Source organism: Pistacia vera, unplaced genomic scaffold, assembly GCF_008641045.1.
Source record: "Pistacia vera cultivar Batoury unplaced genomic scaffold, PisVer_v2 Contig800, whole genome shotgun sequence".
Classification (NCBI taxonomy): Eukaryota; Viridiplantae; Streptophyta; class Magnoliopsida; order Sapindales; family Anacardiaceae; genus Pistacia; species Pistacia vera.
The window spans coordinates 526,463-539,171 of NW_022196669.1; the positions used below are offsets into that span (position 1 = coordinate 526,463).

General features: G+C 35.3%; 2 protein-coding genes across 2 annotated transcripts; one reads left to right on the forward strand and one right to left on the reverse strand.

Moving 5' to 3' along the window:
- Positions 1-2,870: 2,870 nt before the first annotated feature.
- Positions 2,871-4,732, reverse strand: LOC116117202. The gene is made up of 2 exons (XM_031403230.1): positions 3,825-4,732; positions 2,871-3,144 (listed from the first exon to the last, which is right to left on the reverse strand). The coding sequence occupies exons 1-2, from the start codon at positions 4,586-4,588 to the stop codon at positions 3,084-3,086; spliced, it is 825 nt and encodes a 274-aa protein (XP_031259090.1). The 5' UTR covers positions 4,589-4,732; the 3' UTR covers positions 2,871-3,083.
- A 5,155-nt stretch (positions 4,733-9,887) lies between these two features.
- LOC116117211 (pentatricopeptide repeat-containing protein At3g26540-like) lies at positions 9,888-12,676 on the forward strand. Its single transcript, XM_031403246.1, is given in 2 exon segments — positions 9,888-11,703; positions 11,706-12,676. Coding segments are annotated over 2 exon segments (2,076 nt in total). The 5' UTR covers positions 9,888-9,890; the 3' UTR covers positions 11,969-12,676.
- The last annotated feature ends 33 nt before the right edge of the window (positions 12,677-12,709 follow it).

Sequence of the window (12,709 nt, forward strand, 5' to 3'; positions counted from 1 at the left end):
TAAAATACATGTGAAGCAACAGATGATATTTTAAGACAAAATTTAAAGATATTGTCAGGTTTGAGGAAGCTATAGTTTGTGGATGAGAAACACCCACAAAGGAAGCTATCAGCAACAATTAATGATTAATGAAGGTGTTATACCTGGGAAATCAAGGGCTGATGTGGGAAGTCACGTGATGAAGTGTGATCTGCTCCCGTCAGAACGGTAAGTGCACGTCAGGCCTGTCAGACGCTATGGAGCTCCCACGTATCCATTTCTCTGCTCCAAATAGCGTGAAATTAGCTTGGGACGTGGGTAATGTAACATAAAGCCGGATTATGTCCTGACATTCACACCAACCCATGGATTTAATGATGATTACATGCATTTATCTCGTTATAAAAAGAGGAAGACCCTTTCATTAAGGGGATTCGGCCATTTTTCACTTAAACTCTCTCTCTCTCTCTTGCAAACTTCGTATTTACTTTTACTAATCATTTGTAAGTCAATCTGCTGTTGCGACCTGACCCACTATACTAATACAAATCAGTGGACATAGGACTTGCTACCTTAGCATCCAAACCACTTTAAAAAGCTCTCATTGCATTTGTTCTACATTTTCTCCATAATCATGTGTGTCCCTTGATCAATCAACGTTACGCACATGTCGATTAGTTGGTGTTCAAATCACGCATCAACAGTTTGGCGCTAGAAGAAGGGCTGATTTAGCGTTCATCCTTCATCAGGAGAATCTCTAACCTACTGGTCCTACAGCAACAAATGGCCCGCCAATCTGAACCTGAGCAAGCCAACCAAAAAACAAAAAACAAAAAACAAAAAACAAAAAACAAAAAACAAAAAACAAAAACAAAAAAAAAAGAGGAAGAAGGAAAATGACCTTACCTTCTGGGGCACGTGACCGAGGACGGATCTTGTTTTGGATGTCGAAGAGATGCCAATCGGAAAAGAAGAGCTTCCGATTTGCAAAGATTTTTCGCTCGAGGTAGAAGGGATTCTGGTGGCATCATCTGAAAAATTTGGCCTTTTATATGGACTGCGAACTGACGGTTACCACCTCTCGCAATCGAAACGACAACCTTCTCTCTCTCTCTGCATTAAATGCGCCCCACGTCGCATTCAATGTTGTGATGAGGGTCGTCGTTTCAAATGTGTCGTGCAATTAATGCTGTCAAAACAACGCCGGATCAGCACACAACGCATTTAATGCGTCTGGCAGACGCTTTAACACGTGCAGAGCGCCTGACAGTGCGGAAACAAGCTCATTGAATCTCCGACCCTAAGGCACGGTAAGAAACGTCCGATGAATCCAGGTGCTAGGATGATGATTGTCAGGTCGTTTGGGCGAAGATTGTGCGAGATCGTGTTCGCAAAAGGCCCTGTCCCGAGCTTCTTCCATTCAGGTCGAAATTACCAGAACCTCCAATCGCGGCATGACTTAGTTTTCAAGGTTCGATCCTCAAACCTTAAAAACTAGGGGACTTCTGTTATGCCTGAGAAATCAAGTACTGACGTGGGAAGTCACGTGATGAAGTGTGACCTGCTCCCGTCAGAACGGTAAGCGCACGTCAAGCTTGTCAGACGCTATGGAGCTCCCACGTGTCCATTTCCCTGCTCCAAATCGCGTGAAATCAGCTTGGGACGTGGGCAATGTGACGTAAAGCCGGATTATGTCTTGACATTCACACCAACCTATGGATTTAATGATGATTACATGCATTCATCTCGTTATAAAAAGAGGAAGACCCTTTCATTAAGGGGATTCGGCCATTTTTCACTTAAACTCTCTCTCTCTTGCAAACTTCGTATTTACTTTTACTAATCATTTGTAAGTCAGTCCGCTGTTGCGACCTGACCCACTATACTAATACAAATTAGTGGACGTAGGACTTGCTACCTTAGCATTCGAACCACTTTAAAAAGCTCTCATTGCATTTGTTCTACATTTTCTCCATAATCACGTGTGTCCCTTGATCAATCAACGTTACGCACGTGTCGATTAGTTGGTGTTCAAATCACGCATCAACAGAAGGAAACCTATGGCTCGAGACATTCAAGAATTTCCCATAATCTCAGAAAAAAGAATATATGATTTTTAGTACCACAAACATTAATATGAACATGGGGAAATAACACTAATATCATAATCACCCACCTTATATAAACATAGCCTGCACTGGATAAGGGATTTTTCTTGCTCTTTATTATATATCAATTATAGCAAGTGATTGTAAATAATACCATTCTTCTTCTTGTGTACTATCTGATAGCGTACTTCTTCTGGAAGGTCATCATCAAGGCTGGCAATGGCATTTCACCAGCAACTTTTCTATTTAATTTCCTTGCTTAGAAGGCCGGCATGATCCAATACAAAGATCGCCCACATCCAAATTATTATTTCTTCAGTACCAATCTTTTTATTTCTGCCTTCTAATCCCACTTTCAAAACTTTTATCAAGGCGATTTAAGGTTGTTATATTTGATGATATAGAAAAAAAAAAAAAATCAAACAATGGTATTTAATTAGATTGTGCACCGACAGTACTATAAAAGAAGATTCAATCGATTAGAGACTAGGAATGTTGTTGTATCATTTAAACTTTTGTTATGTTTTAAATAATATATGTTTGATCAAGACAAAGACAGCAAAAAGATAAAATGTTATTCTTTATCCTTTGGCTCTTTCTGTAAGTTGAAACCTCAACATCATTACATTTTATACTTTGTGCTTTAGTCACAGATTCCTCTTGCGCATCACGGGTTCGTTTTTGTTTACAGTAGCACTTGCTTCATATTCATTACAATATTAATCGTCAGCTGATCGGTCTTCATCGATCGACAAAAACAACACTCATATCTCACAAAGCAAAGATTGAAAATATATATATAAAATCCAAGAAAATAACCTCCCAAACAAAAAATAAAAAGAAAGAAAGAACCAAACACCATTAACGAATATACATGCTATCCTGGAAATTTTGTTTTCCTTTAATATTATTGTAATTTCTAGTCTATATAAACATTAATTAAAGGATAGTTACAAAACGTTTATATTGTACTGCAACTGGATTGAGGCACCTGATTCATGCTGCCTTTATGCATTTCTTGGTGCGAACGAAAGGCCAGCAACCATCCTTCTCATGCCTGCATTAAAATTAAAATGTTACTTGCAGCTAACAAAATATAGCACATTTAAGCAGGGGCCAAATTCAAATAAAGGTTCTGATAACTATCATTTCATATTGCAAAAATTTGAAGTAGTACAATGCTATGTACTGCAATCTGTCAAATCTTTTGCCTAATACTGATTATCAAAAACTTTAACACAAGTTTTCCTCTCCCTGGGAAACCGGTTTAAATCTATGAAGGCAAAGATTGACTTTAAAGACCATAAAGTTTTCTGCAACTTAAACTAGTCGTATGAGACCTATGATATGAGTTTTGAGTAAACAAAGAAAAAGTAATAGAAAAAGATCCGTTTCTTTTCCTTCTCTGTATCTTTAACAGAGTTTGATGGTTATTCTATAAGATTTTAGAGGAAAATCCTCAGAAAAATGCAGATAAACAAATAAAACATTACTATAACTTGCTACAACAAAAAAAAAAAAAAAAAGATTATTGTTTTAACAGATTCTGTAATCCATATAAACAAGATTCCTCTGTTTCATATTGGAACAGATTCACTGAGAAGTTTCAATTCTTGAAAATCTTTGACCCCAAAACTCACTTTCTTCAGAATTTTCCCAATAAGAAAAAAAACCAGATTTATAAGTATTATTGAATATTGCGAACCCAAGAAAATAATCACAAGTTTTAAAACATACCTGCTACTAGAGCTACTAATGCTGCTAGAACTGCTCTTGCCACTCCCACCGTTGCTACTCGATCCAGTGCTTCCACTGTTCTCACTCGACACCGAAAAACTCTTCTTCCACCACTCTTTATCAACACTTTTATCAGATCCATCATTAACAGGCGACTTCGGAGAAATTTTCGAACTGTTGTTTCTCACCAGTTCTTTCTTCTTCTTCGTTTTCTTGGAACCGAACGCAACAGGAAACACCATCTTAAGCAAAAACCCCTCATTGCTATTATTATTTTTATTATTTAAACTTCCATTTCTCTTCATTTGCACCTTCTTATAATTCTGATCACTCTTTCTCACTATTTCCCTCGGATCTCTATTCTCCTCTCTAAAACTTTCTTGTCTATTACTAAATTCATCCACGGGCTGCTGCTCCACAAGATCTTTCAAAGTAAGCTCATAACACGACTCGGGCATTTTACTCACCATTTCCATAAGCTCCCTTTGCCCTCTGGCAATAGCTTGAGCTTTTGACGCAGGGGACAAACTTCTATAATTATTCCTTCGATGCTGTGGACTTGCAGTCGGACTCATCTTCCACAACGGTGGTGACAATAACGAAGACTCATCATCACCATTTAACTCCGCATCCCGTCGACTCAAAGAACCCATATAACTCGCATAATTCTGAGCCGCTTTTCTCGGCCGGTTACCGTACTCTTTAACATGGTAACTACCATAACTACCATAATTCTTGGCGGGTTCTGTTTGGGGTTCAAGCATGGTTTTTTTCCTGAGGAAAGTGAGATTTTTTGGTTGAAGCAAAAACAGAGGGTGTGATTGTGGTTTGTTTGAGAAAGAAAGTGAGGTGCAAGGGTGTTAACAGTTATCACCACCGACTCTAATGCTAAACTTTGTCTTTTAGCATTAAGAAATTGTTTCGAAAATTGTTTTCAAAAAATTGTTTTCAGTGGGGCTGAGGTGGGGGGTGTTGGATATTAAAGTCAAGAAGTTCTAGATGGCAGATGGTGCGTAAGCAGTTGCTGAATGCCTGAATGGCCCTCTAGGCTCTATCTCTTATCATTTATTTATTTTTCTTTCTTGTATTTATTTCGTCTTTCGAGGAACTTTATTTGCTTTTATTTTATATCTTGTCTTTTCATGTGGAAAGAAAGCCTACCACTAATTTCCTTTTGACTTTTTCTAGCATCTCCTGACGTATCTAAATTAAATGAGAAAATATCGTATATTATCCTTACAGTTTCTAAATTTCTCATTCAGATGATAATTTTTATATTTTTATTGAATAGACCTCCCAGTTTAAATTGATTAATTATTTAATAAGAGATTATCTGAAATACGGAGCTACTAATAAGATTGATTAATTAGTTAATAAACAATGGCAAAGCAGAATATCTTAAGTTTTGTGAGCCATTGAGCAATGATAATGTCTAAATAAAGCCACGACCGTTTGCAACTTTTCAGGATTTAGTGGTATTTGTCCTTTTTATACAATTTTAATTAGTCCCTTTTGGATACATGTGTAAAGCCCAGATTCGACGCTCTTCTATCTGAGACAATTTTTAAATTGATTTAAGTTAAAGTAAATAGCCCACGAGCGATTGCCGTACTGATTAGAATACCATTAATTAGCGGCGTTTAGATTGCGAAAATCCTCGTGTCATCATTTAACGACTTCTTTTTGTTTTGGCTAACGGTTGCCTTGTTGAAAACGAAACCAAAGGATTTATTTTTTATATTAATTAAATAACTAATCTAAATGAACTACTTGCTTAATGGCCAAGTATTAGAAAAACCCCATTTTTTAGGATAATACCTTAACACGGTTTGCAAAATATAATGATTAAATACCAAAGGAAGCAATTGTGTGAAATTAATTAAAGACTAATTGAAAACATAAAATTGAAGTCTTAGCTCATAGCTGACGAAGCGTCCACCAAGACCAAAGTATTGGTAAAAAGTTTAAATGAAAGATGGGGCAGCTACACACAACAAGGATTGTGGTCCTCACCAATTATCAAAGTATCTTTGTGTAGTGAAGTTAAATCAAATTTATAGCACTTAATTTTGATTTGTTTGGTATATTATCAACTTTGTTTTTGCTTCCAATCATGGAGCCCAATTCATGAATTATTTGTTTCTTTTTATCCAAGTTTCTCTTTCTCTTTCTCATTCATTCAATCTTCCTTTTACTTTACCCCAAGGACCACCATAAACACAAAATCTTGGAAAATAATCTTCCTCTTCTCACCAAACTTTATTTAAAATAAATGAAAATAATAAATTATTAAATTACGTTGAAACCCTTTTAAGATTTTCAAAAGGTATTTATTTTAACCTCTTCTTTTGTTGTCAAACGATAAACTATTTAACTATTGGAGTAAGTTATATCTAAGAATTTTGTGTTGTAATGATGGAATAAGTAATTATCTTACCAAAAAAAAAAAAAAAAAGTTCCTTATTTCATTGAAAAAATGAATGGAAATTTTGTTATTAAAAAATAAAAATAAAGAAATATATTTTCATCCGTTTAGTTAATACATTGTTCTCAAAATGCCGTAGACTTTGGTGTAAAGTAAAACTAAATATCGTAATCACTCGTGTTTACAATTTTTAATTTATTATTTTGTAGAAAATACATATAATTCCAAGTTTTGACTTCACCAACAATCTAGAAAGAAGGGAATCAACTTCATCTGCTATATCTTAGTCTGCGTCAACCTTCTTTATTTTTCTTCCGTAAATCAATTCGATAATCTGGGTAACTTCAGCGTACCCACGAAATAATTATATAAAATGTTTTTTTTATCAACTACAGTACTATTTTTTTATCCGGGTTCATTAAAAAAAGAAGAAGGTGAGATTGATATTTAATTTGTTGTGTTGAACACTTGGACAAAAGGCTGCCATTGTTTCATTATTTCCCGATTCCAAATATTAACGCACCTTTTGTTTTCTTGTTTTTAAAATCATATCATAAATTAAGAAATATTTTAAACCCTTTAAGTTTATTAATCGATAAAAACACATTCAACAATTTTTTTATAAATTAACAAAAACACTCCTATTCATCTATAGTTGCTAGATTCTGACAACCATCATCAATGATGATTGAAACCTATCACAACGATGCACTACTGGCTGGGACTGACCGATAATGAGCAGATCTAGTATTTTCCTGTTAGATCACCGTTTACGACCAGATCTAGCATTTTCTGATCATATTAATGGTGGATCTGGCCTAAACGGCCAGATCCAATCGATCGTGCACTGTAACGCTAGATTCCAGCCTAATTCCAGTTATGGTGACTGGAATCTGGCAACTGGGGTGAATAGGGGTGTTTTTGTTATTTTATAAAATTTTTATATATTGAGATGTTTAGTTAAATTAGCAAACTTAAGAGATTTTTTAATTAATTTTTAAATTATAACTTGCAATAGTCACCCCCTTCACCTACCAATAATATTCAAAAAATACTATTCCAAAGTAGCGAACAAACACATCTGATATTTATTTGGGTGATGTTTGCCTAACTGCTAATGAAAAAGACTGTTGATGTTGTAACCTTGTTAATAGTGATCTCCCAACTCCCAAGTTCTCTATTATTTATTGCATCTTTTAAAAATAATTTACTATACATAAATGAAACATATGCAAATTCTAATTTTGTGGCTCAAGAAGATGATGACAGTATTATATATTTATCTATTTATGTAAATAAAAATAGATTTCATGACTTTTATTAATAACCCATTAATTATTTAAAACATTCTTAGCTGTAGTCGGCATTGTTATAACTTTTTTATTAATCATTTATTTCATAAGTTATAATTTAAAAAGCATTCTATCAACTAATTTAAAGAGAAATTATATTAAAATTTTAATAGTAAATGATTTATTTTTTATAAAAGAATTCTGGCTTTTAAAAATCTAAAACTACCACTGTATTAATTACCCAAATACTCTATCTATTAGTAAAAATTCTAAATTATTTTTTAAAAGATAATTATTTCATTTAAATTAATTATTCAATAGACAACATATTAATTTTATATAAAGAGATCAGATCTTTTAACTTAAACTTTTTACTTAAATTGAGATATATTTTTTCAATGGTTGATATTTTGCAATTTAATGGATACAAAAAGAGTTTGAAAATACTTATCATGTTGATAGCTCAACAATTCTTACACCTTTGGATTGTATTGAAATTACGATTGAATCTTGAGTGTATTATTCAAGATGTCCTAACTTTGAATCATTTTTTAATTGTTAATAGGGATAGTCATTGACACTCTTACTCGATCAATAGTTTCGAGGTCTCAGATAACCAGTTGAGATAGGTGTAAATTGAATTGGATACTTTCGATCATTAAAAAAATAAAAAAAAGGGACCAAATTGAAAGATCACATCCCTTACATAAAATAAAAAACTAGCCAATAAGGCAAATTTTGGTCAATGGGGCGTGTCTAGCAACAATGTTAGTTCTATTGGTTAGATCTTGTGTCGATCTAATCCAACCCATGACATTAGTAATCGGAGTGTTTCACACGACAATAAGCTGAAAGAGAATGATTGGACCTTTTCCCAGCCTATGACGATTAAATATTTTATCCTCTTTGCAAGTATCATCGGTCTGAGATCTACTCATTGAGGTAGACAATTTTGTTAGAAGGGTTGCTTGCCGCCTATTAAATTTTATATGTATAGGTAATTTTGCATCAAACATCAAATAAAGATTTGTGTACAAACTGATGTGACACAAAAAAAATAAAAAAATAAAAATAATAAGTTTGACTTTTTATATTCACTCTTTCATTCATTTTATGTTACGTTAGTTTGTATACAATTTTTAGTAAAATTTGTTTGTACATCTAGTATTATTGTAAATTTTATATGTATATGTAATTTTGTATAAAAAAAAACAAACATTTTATAAATTCTACTTAGAGTTGAATATTTTATAACATATGTTGATGCTCGTTTTTGACACCAACTAATTGTCACGTGCGTACTACTGATTGGTGGATTAACACGTGATAATGAATATTCGAAATGAAATAAATGCAGAGAAAGCTTTTAAAGTGGTTCGGATGCTAAGGTAGCAAGTCCTACGTCCACTGATTTGTATTGATATTAGTGTGGGTCAGGTCGGTAAGCGGACTGACTTACAGAGGAATTATGAAAAGTGAATGTGTTTACAGGATAGAGAGAGAGAGAGAGAGAGTCCTTGCAAAAATGGCCGAATCCCCTTAATGAAGGGGTCTTCCTCATTTTATACCAAGCTGAAGCGTGTAATTATCATTAAATCCATGGGTTGGTGTGATTGTCAGAATATAATCCGGCTTTATGTCCCATTGCTCTCTTCCCAAGCTGATTTCGCATGATTTATTGCAGGGGAAAGGGACGCGTGTGAGCCCCATATCATGTAGCAGGTCTGACGTGTGCGTGTTGCCCTGACGGGAGCAGGTCACTCTTCACGTGACTTTCCCACATCAGCCCTTATTTCCCCAGTCATAACAACATAAAATGAAAAGTGATGGAAGGAACCCTTTTTCCAAAAGAAAAATATTAGGTTATAGATGATTATATTGAAACACGTTTCAAACAGTTTGGTTATTTTATAGGAAAACTAATCTAAATAACACATTCTGCATTACACTTTTTTACATTAGTAAAAATACTTAAATTAAATGAAAAAAAAAATCCTTAAAACACATTTAAGATAATTTAACTACATCAACATATATACATTATTCAGTATCATCAATCATGAAAAATAAATTATTATATTTATTTAGTATCATGATAAATAAATTATAAGTGTTAAATTAATGTTAATGGTGCTAATTAGGTGAGTATAAATATTTAATTTTCTCTTCAAATTGTCTAAGAATTTAATTTTAATTGCTATGCGAAAAAAATAAAAATAAAGGTCATTTAGGTAATTTCCTTATTTTAAAAACAATTAATTTACAAACAAAGGCAGAAAAGTAGCTGAAAGAACAACATGAAGAGCACACAAAGACCGTTTCAACCAGTCCAGCTCTGCATGTGTTTGCATGGCGGGGAATGCAGCCACTGTACTGAAGCATCTTCTTCACAAATCACCAACCCTACGCGCTACTAACAAAACCCTAACCAACACTATCCTAACCCACCTCGAAGCCAACCGTCTTCGCGAAGCCGTTTCGGTCCTCTTCGCCTCTCCAGATCCCGTCCCTTACTCTCTCTATGCGCAACTCTTCAACCTTTGCTCTTCCCAGCACGCCATTGTCGAGGCCCGGAAAGTGGAATCTCACCTGGTTACGATCTGTCCCACGCCACTCACGTTTCTCTTGAACCGAGCTATAGAATGTTATGAAAAATGCGGGTATTTGAGTGACGCATGGGAGTTGTTCGATGAAATGCCTGAGAGAGATGGTGGGTCTTGGAATGCAATGCTTAGCGCGTATACGCAAAATGGGTTTGCGTAGAAAGCGTTGTTATTGTTTGTAAGTATGAATAAGGCGGGGATTTTAGCGAATGAGATTAGTTTTGCTAGCGTTTTGCGGTCTTGTGGTGGGGAATTGGAGCTTGGTCTTGCGAGGCAAGTTCATGGAGTGATTGTGAAACGTGGGTTTTGTGGGAATATGATTCTGGAAAGCTCGCTTGTGGATGTGTATGGGAAGTGTATGATTGTGAGTGACGCGAGGCGAATATTTGATAGGATAGAGAATAAGAATGCTGTTTCTTGGAATGTGATTGTTAGGAGGTATCTTGAGGCAGGGGATGAGAATGAGGCTGTTTTCATGTTTTTTAAAATGTTTAGGGAAGATATTAGGCCCTTGAATTTTACTTTTGTTAATGCTCTAATTGCTTGTTCGGTTTTGTCCAAGTTAAAGGAGGGAATGCAGATTCATGCGGTTGTTATTAAGAATGATTTCGAAGGGGATGAGGTGGTTTTGGGTTCCCTTATTAATATGTATGTTAAGTGTGGGAAATTAGAGGATGCTCATAGGATATTTTACCAACCGGGAAAGAGGGGTTTGATTTCTTGGACTTCTATTATGTCGGGATATGCAACAAGTGGGAGAATTAGAGAGGCAAGGTAGCTTTTTAATGAGATGCCTGAACGGAGTGTGGTCTCTTGGAATGCAATGCTGGCAGGGTATACTCGTGCCCTTCAATGGGAAGAGGCTTTGGATTTTATTTTTGTTATGCAAAAAACAACTAAAGACATTGACTATGTCACTGTTGGGTTGCTTCTAAATGTTTGTGCTGGCCTTTTGGATGTTGAGATGGGGAAACAGGTTCACGGTTTTATCTACCGACGTGGATTCTCAGCTAATATATTTGTCAGCAATGCTCTTCTTGACATGTATTTCAAATGTAGGAACATGAGAAGTGCCAGAGTTTGGTTTTACCAAATGAGTCAATGGCGTGATAGGGTTTCCTGGAATGCATTGTTGACTAGCTTTGCTAGGCATGGTCAGAGTGAACATGTAATGCCATTTTTCTCAGAAATGCAATGGGAGGCAAAACCCAGTAAATTTACATTTGGCGCCCTTCTGGCAGCATGTGCAGACATCTTAGCCCTTGAACAGGGCAAACAAACTCATGGTTTCATGATTCGAAATGGTTATGAGATAAATGTTGTGGTCAGAGGTGCTTTGGTTGACATGTATTCTAAATGTCGTTGTCTTGAGTATGCACTCAGGGTATTTAAAGAGGGACCTTCTACCGATGTGATTCTTTGGAACTCTATATTTTTTGGATGTTGTTACAATGGAAGGGGCAGAGATGTAATTGAATTGTTTAATTTGATGGAGAAGGAAGGAATCAAGCCGGACCACATTACCTTTCAGGGAATTTTGCTAGCTTGTATATATGAAGGTCTGTTAGGTTGGGTTCAGAGTATTTTGATTCAATGAGCAATAAATATTGTATCATACCTCGAGTGGAGCACTATGAGAGCATGATTGAACTCTATGGACGGCATGGATGCATGAAGGAACTTGAGGATTTTTTGAAGAAGATGCCATTCGATCCCACTGTTTCAATGTTGAAAAAAGTCGATGATGTGTGCAGAAAACATGGATACCTGAAGTTGGGAGAATGGGCTGCCAAACGACTTGAATTGAATCCTTTTGCAACTTAATCTAAGTTCCACATTCCCCAAGTTAGAACTCCCTGCAGCAGGCAAGAGTGGTGAGGGACATTAAGCTTCGTAGCTAAACCTCTTTATACAGAAGTACCTCACATTCCCCTGACATCGCTCTTGGAATGAAAATCGACAGTAAGGAGGTAACATGATCGTCACCAACTACAACAGGATGAATTGACATTATATCAGTGCACGGGAGAATGTCCAAACATGTCTAAGCATTATTAGGATCCATTCTTTTAGGATCTTGGGAGTGAAAGCCATTTTTTCAGTTGTATAGGACATATCATACGGAAGTCGAGTTCTATGCAAAATGTTCATATGAGGATTCACTACAGATCTACCGGAGCTATTGGACATACCAAAAGTGGTAGAAGAATAATCTAGTAAAGTAAAAGTGAGTGGTATTAAAACTTCAAGGGGTTGGCTTGACGGTCAAGGAAGTTTGCTTAATTCTTTAAATTCTTAAGTTCAAACCTTCGGTCATTTACCATAATAACATTGTGGTTTATTTGGTTCTTTGGATTTGTAGGGTGTTTAATGGACTCCGAAGATTAGTTGAGATGCGATTACCAAAAAAAAAAAAAAAAAAAAGTGAGTGGTATTTGCAGAAAAGACTATAGTTATTTGATCATATAGCTGTTTTTTATATAAGGGACAATAAGCATACAAATGTTGTTGAATTATAAGTCCTTTGCTCAAATAAAGCTTTTTTTTTTTTTTTGAGGAAATTGT

Bases quoted from the DNA above. Each gene is read 5' to 3' on its own strand.
- LOC116117202 (XM_031403230.1), bottom strand. From the start codon at position 4,588: ATGCTTGAACCCCAAACAGAACCCGCCAAGAATTATGGTAGTTATGGT. The intron at 3,145-3,824 runs GTATGTTTTAAA...ATTTTAATGCAG, and splicing joins ATTAGTAGCTCTAGTAGCAG to GCATGAGAAGGATGGTTGCT.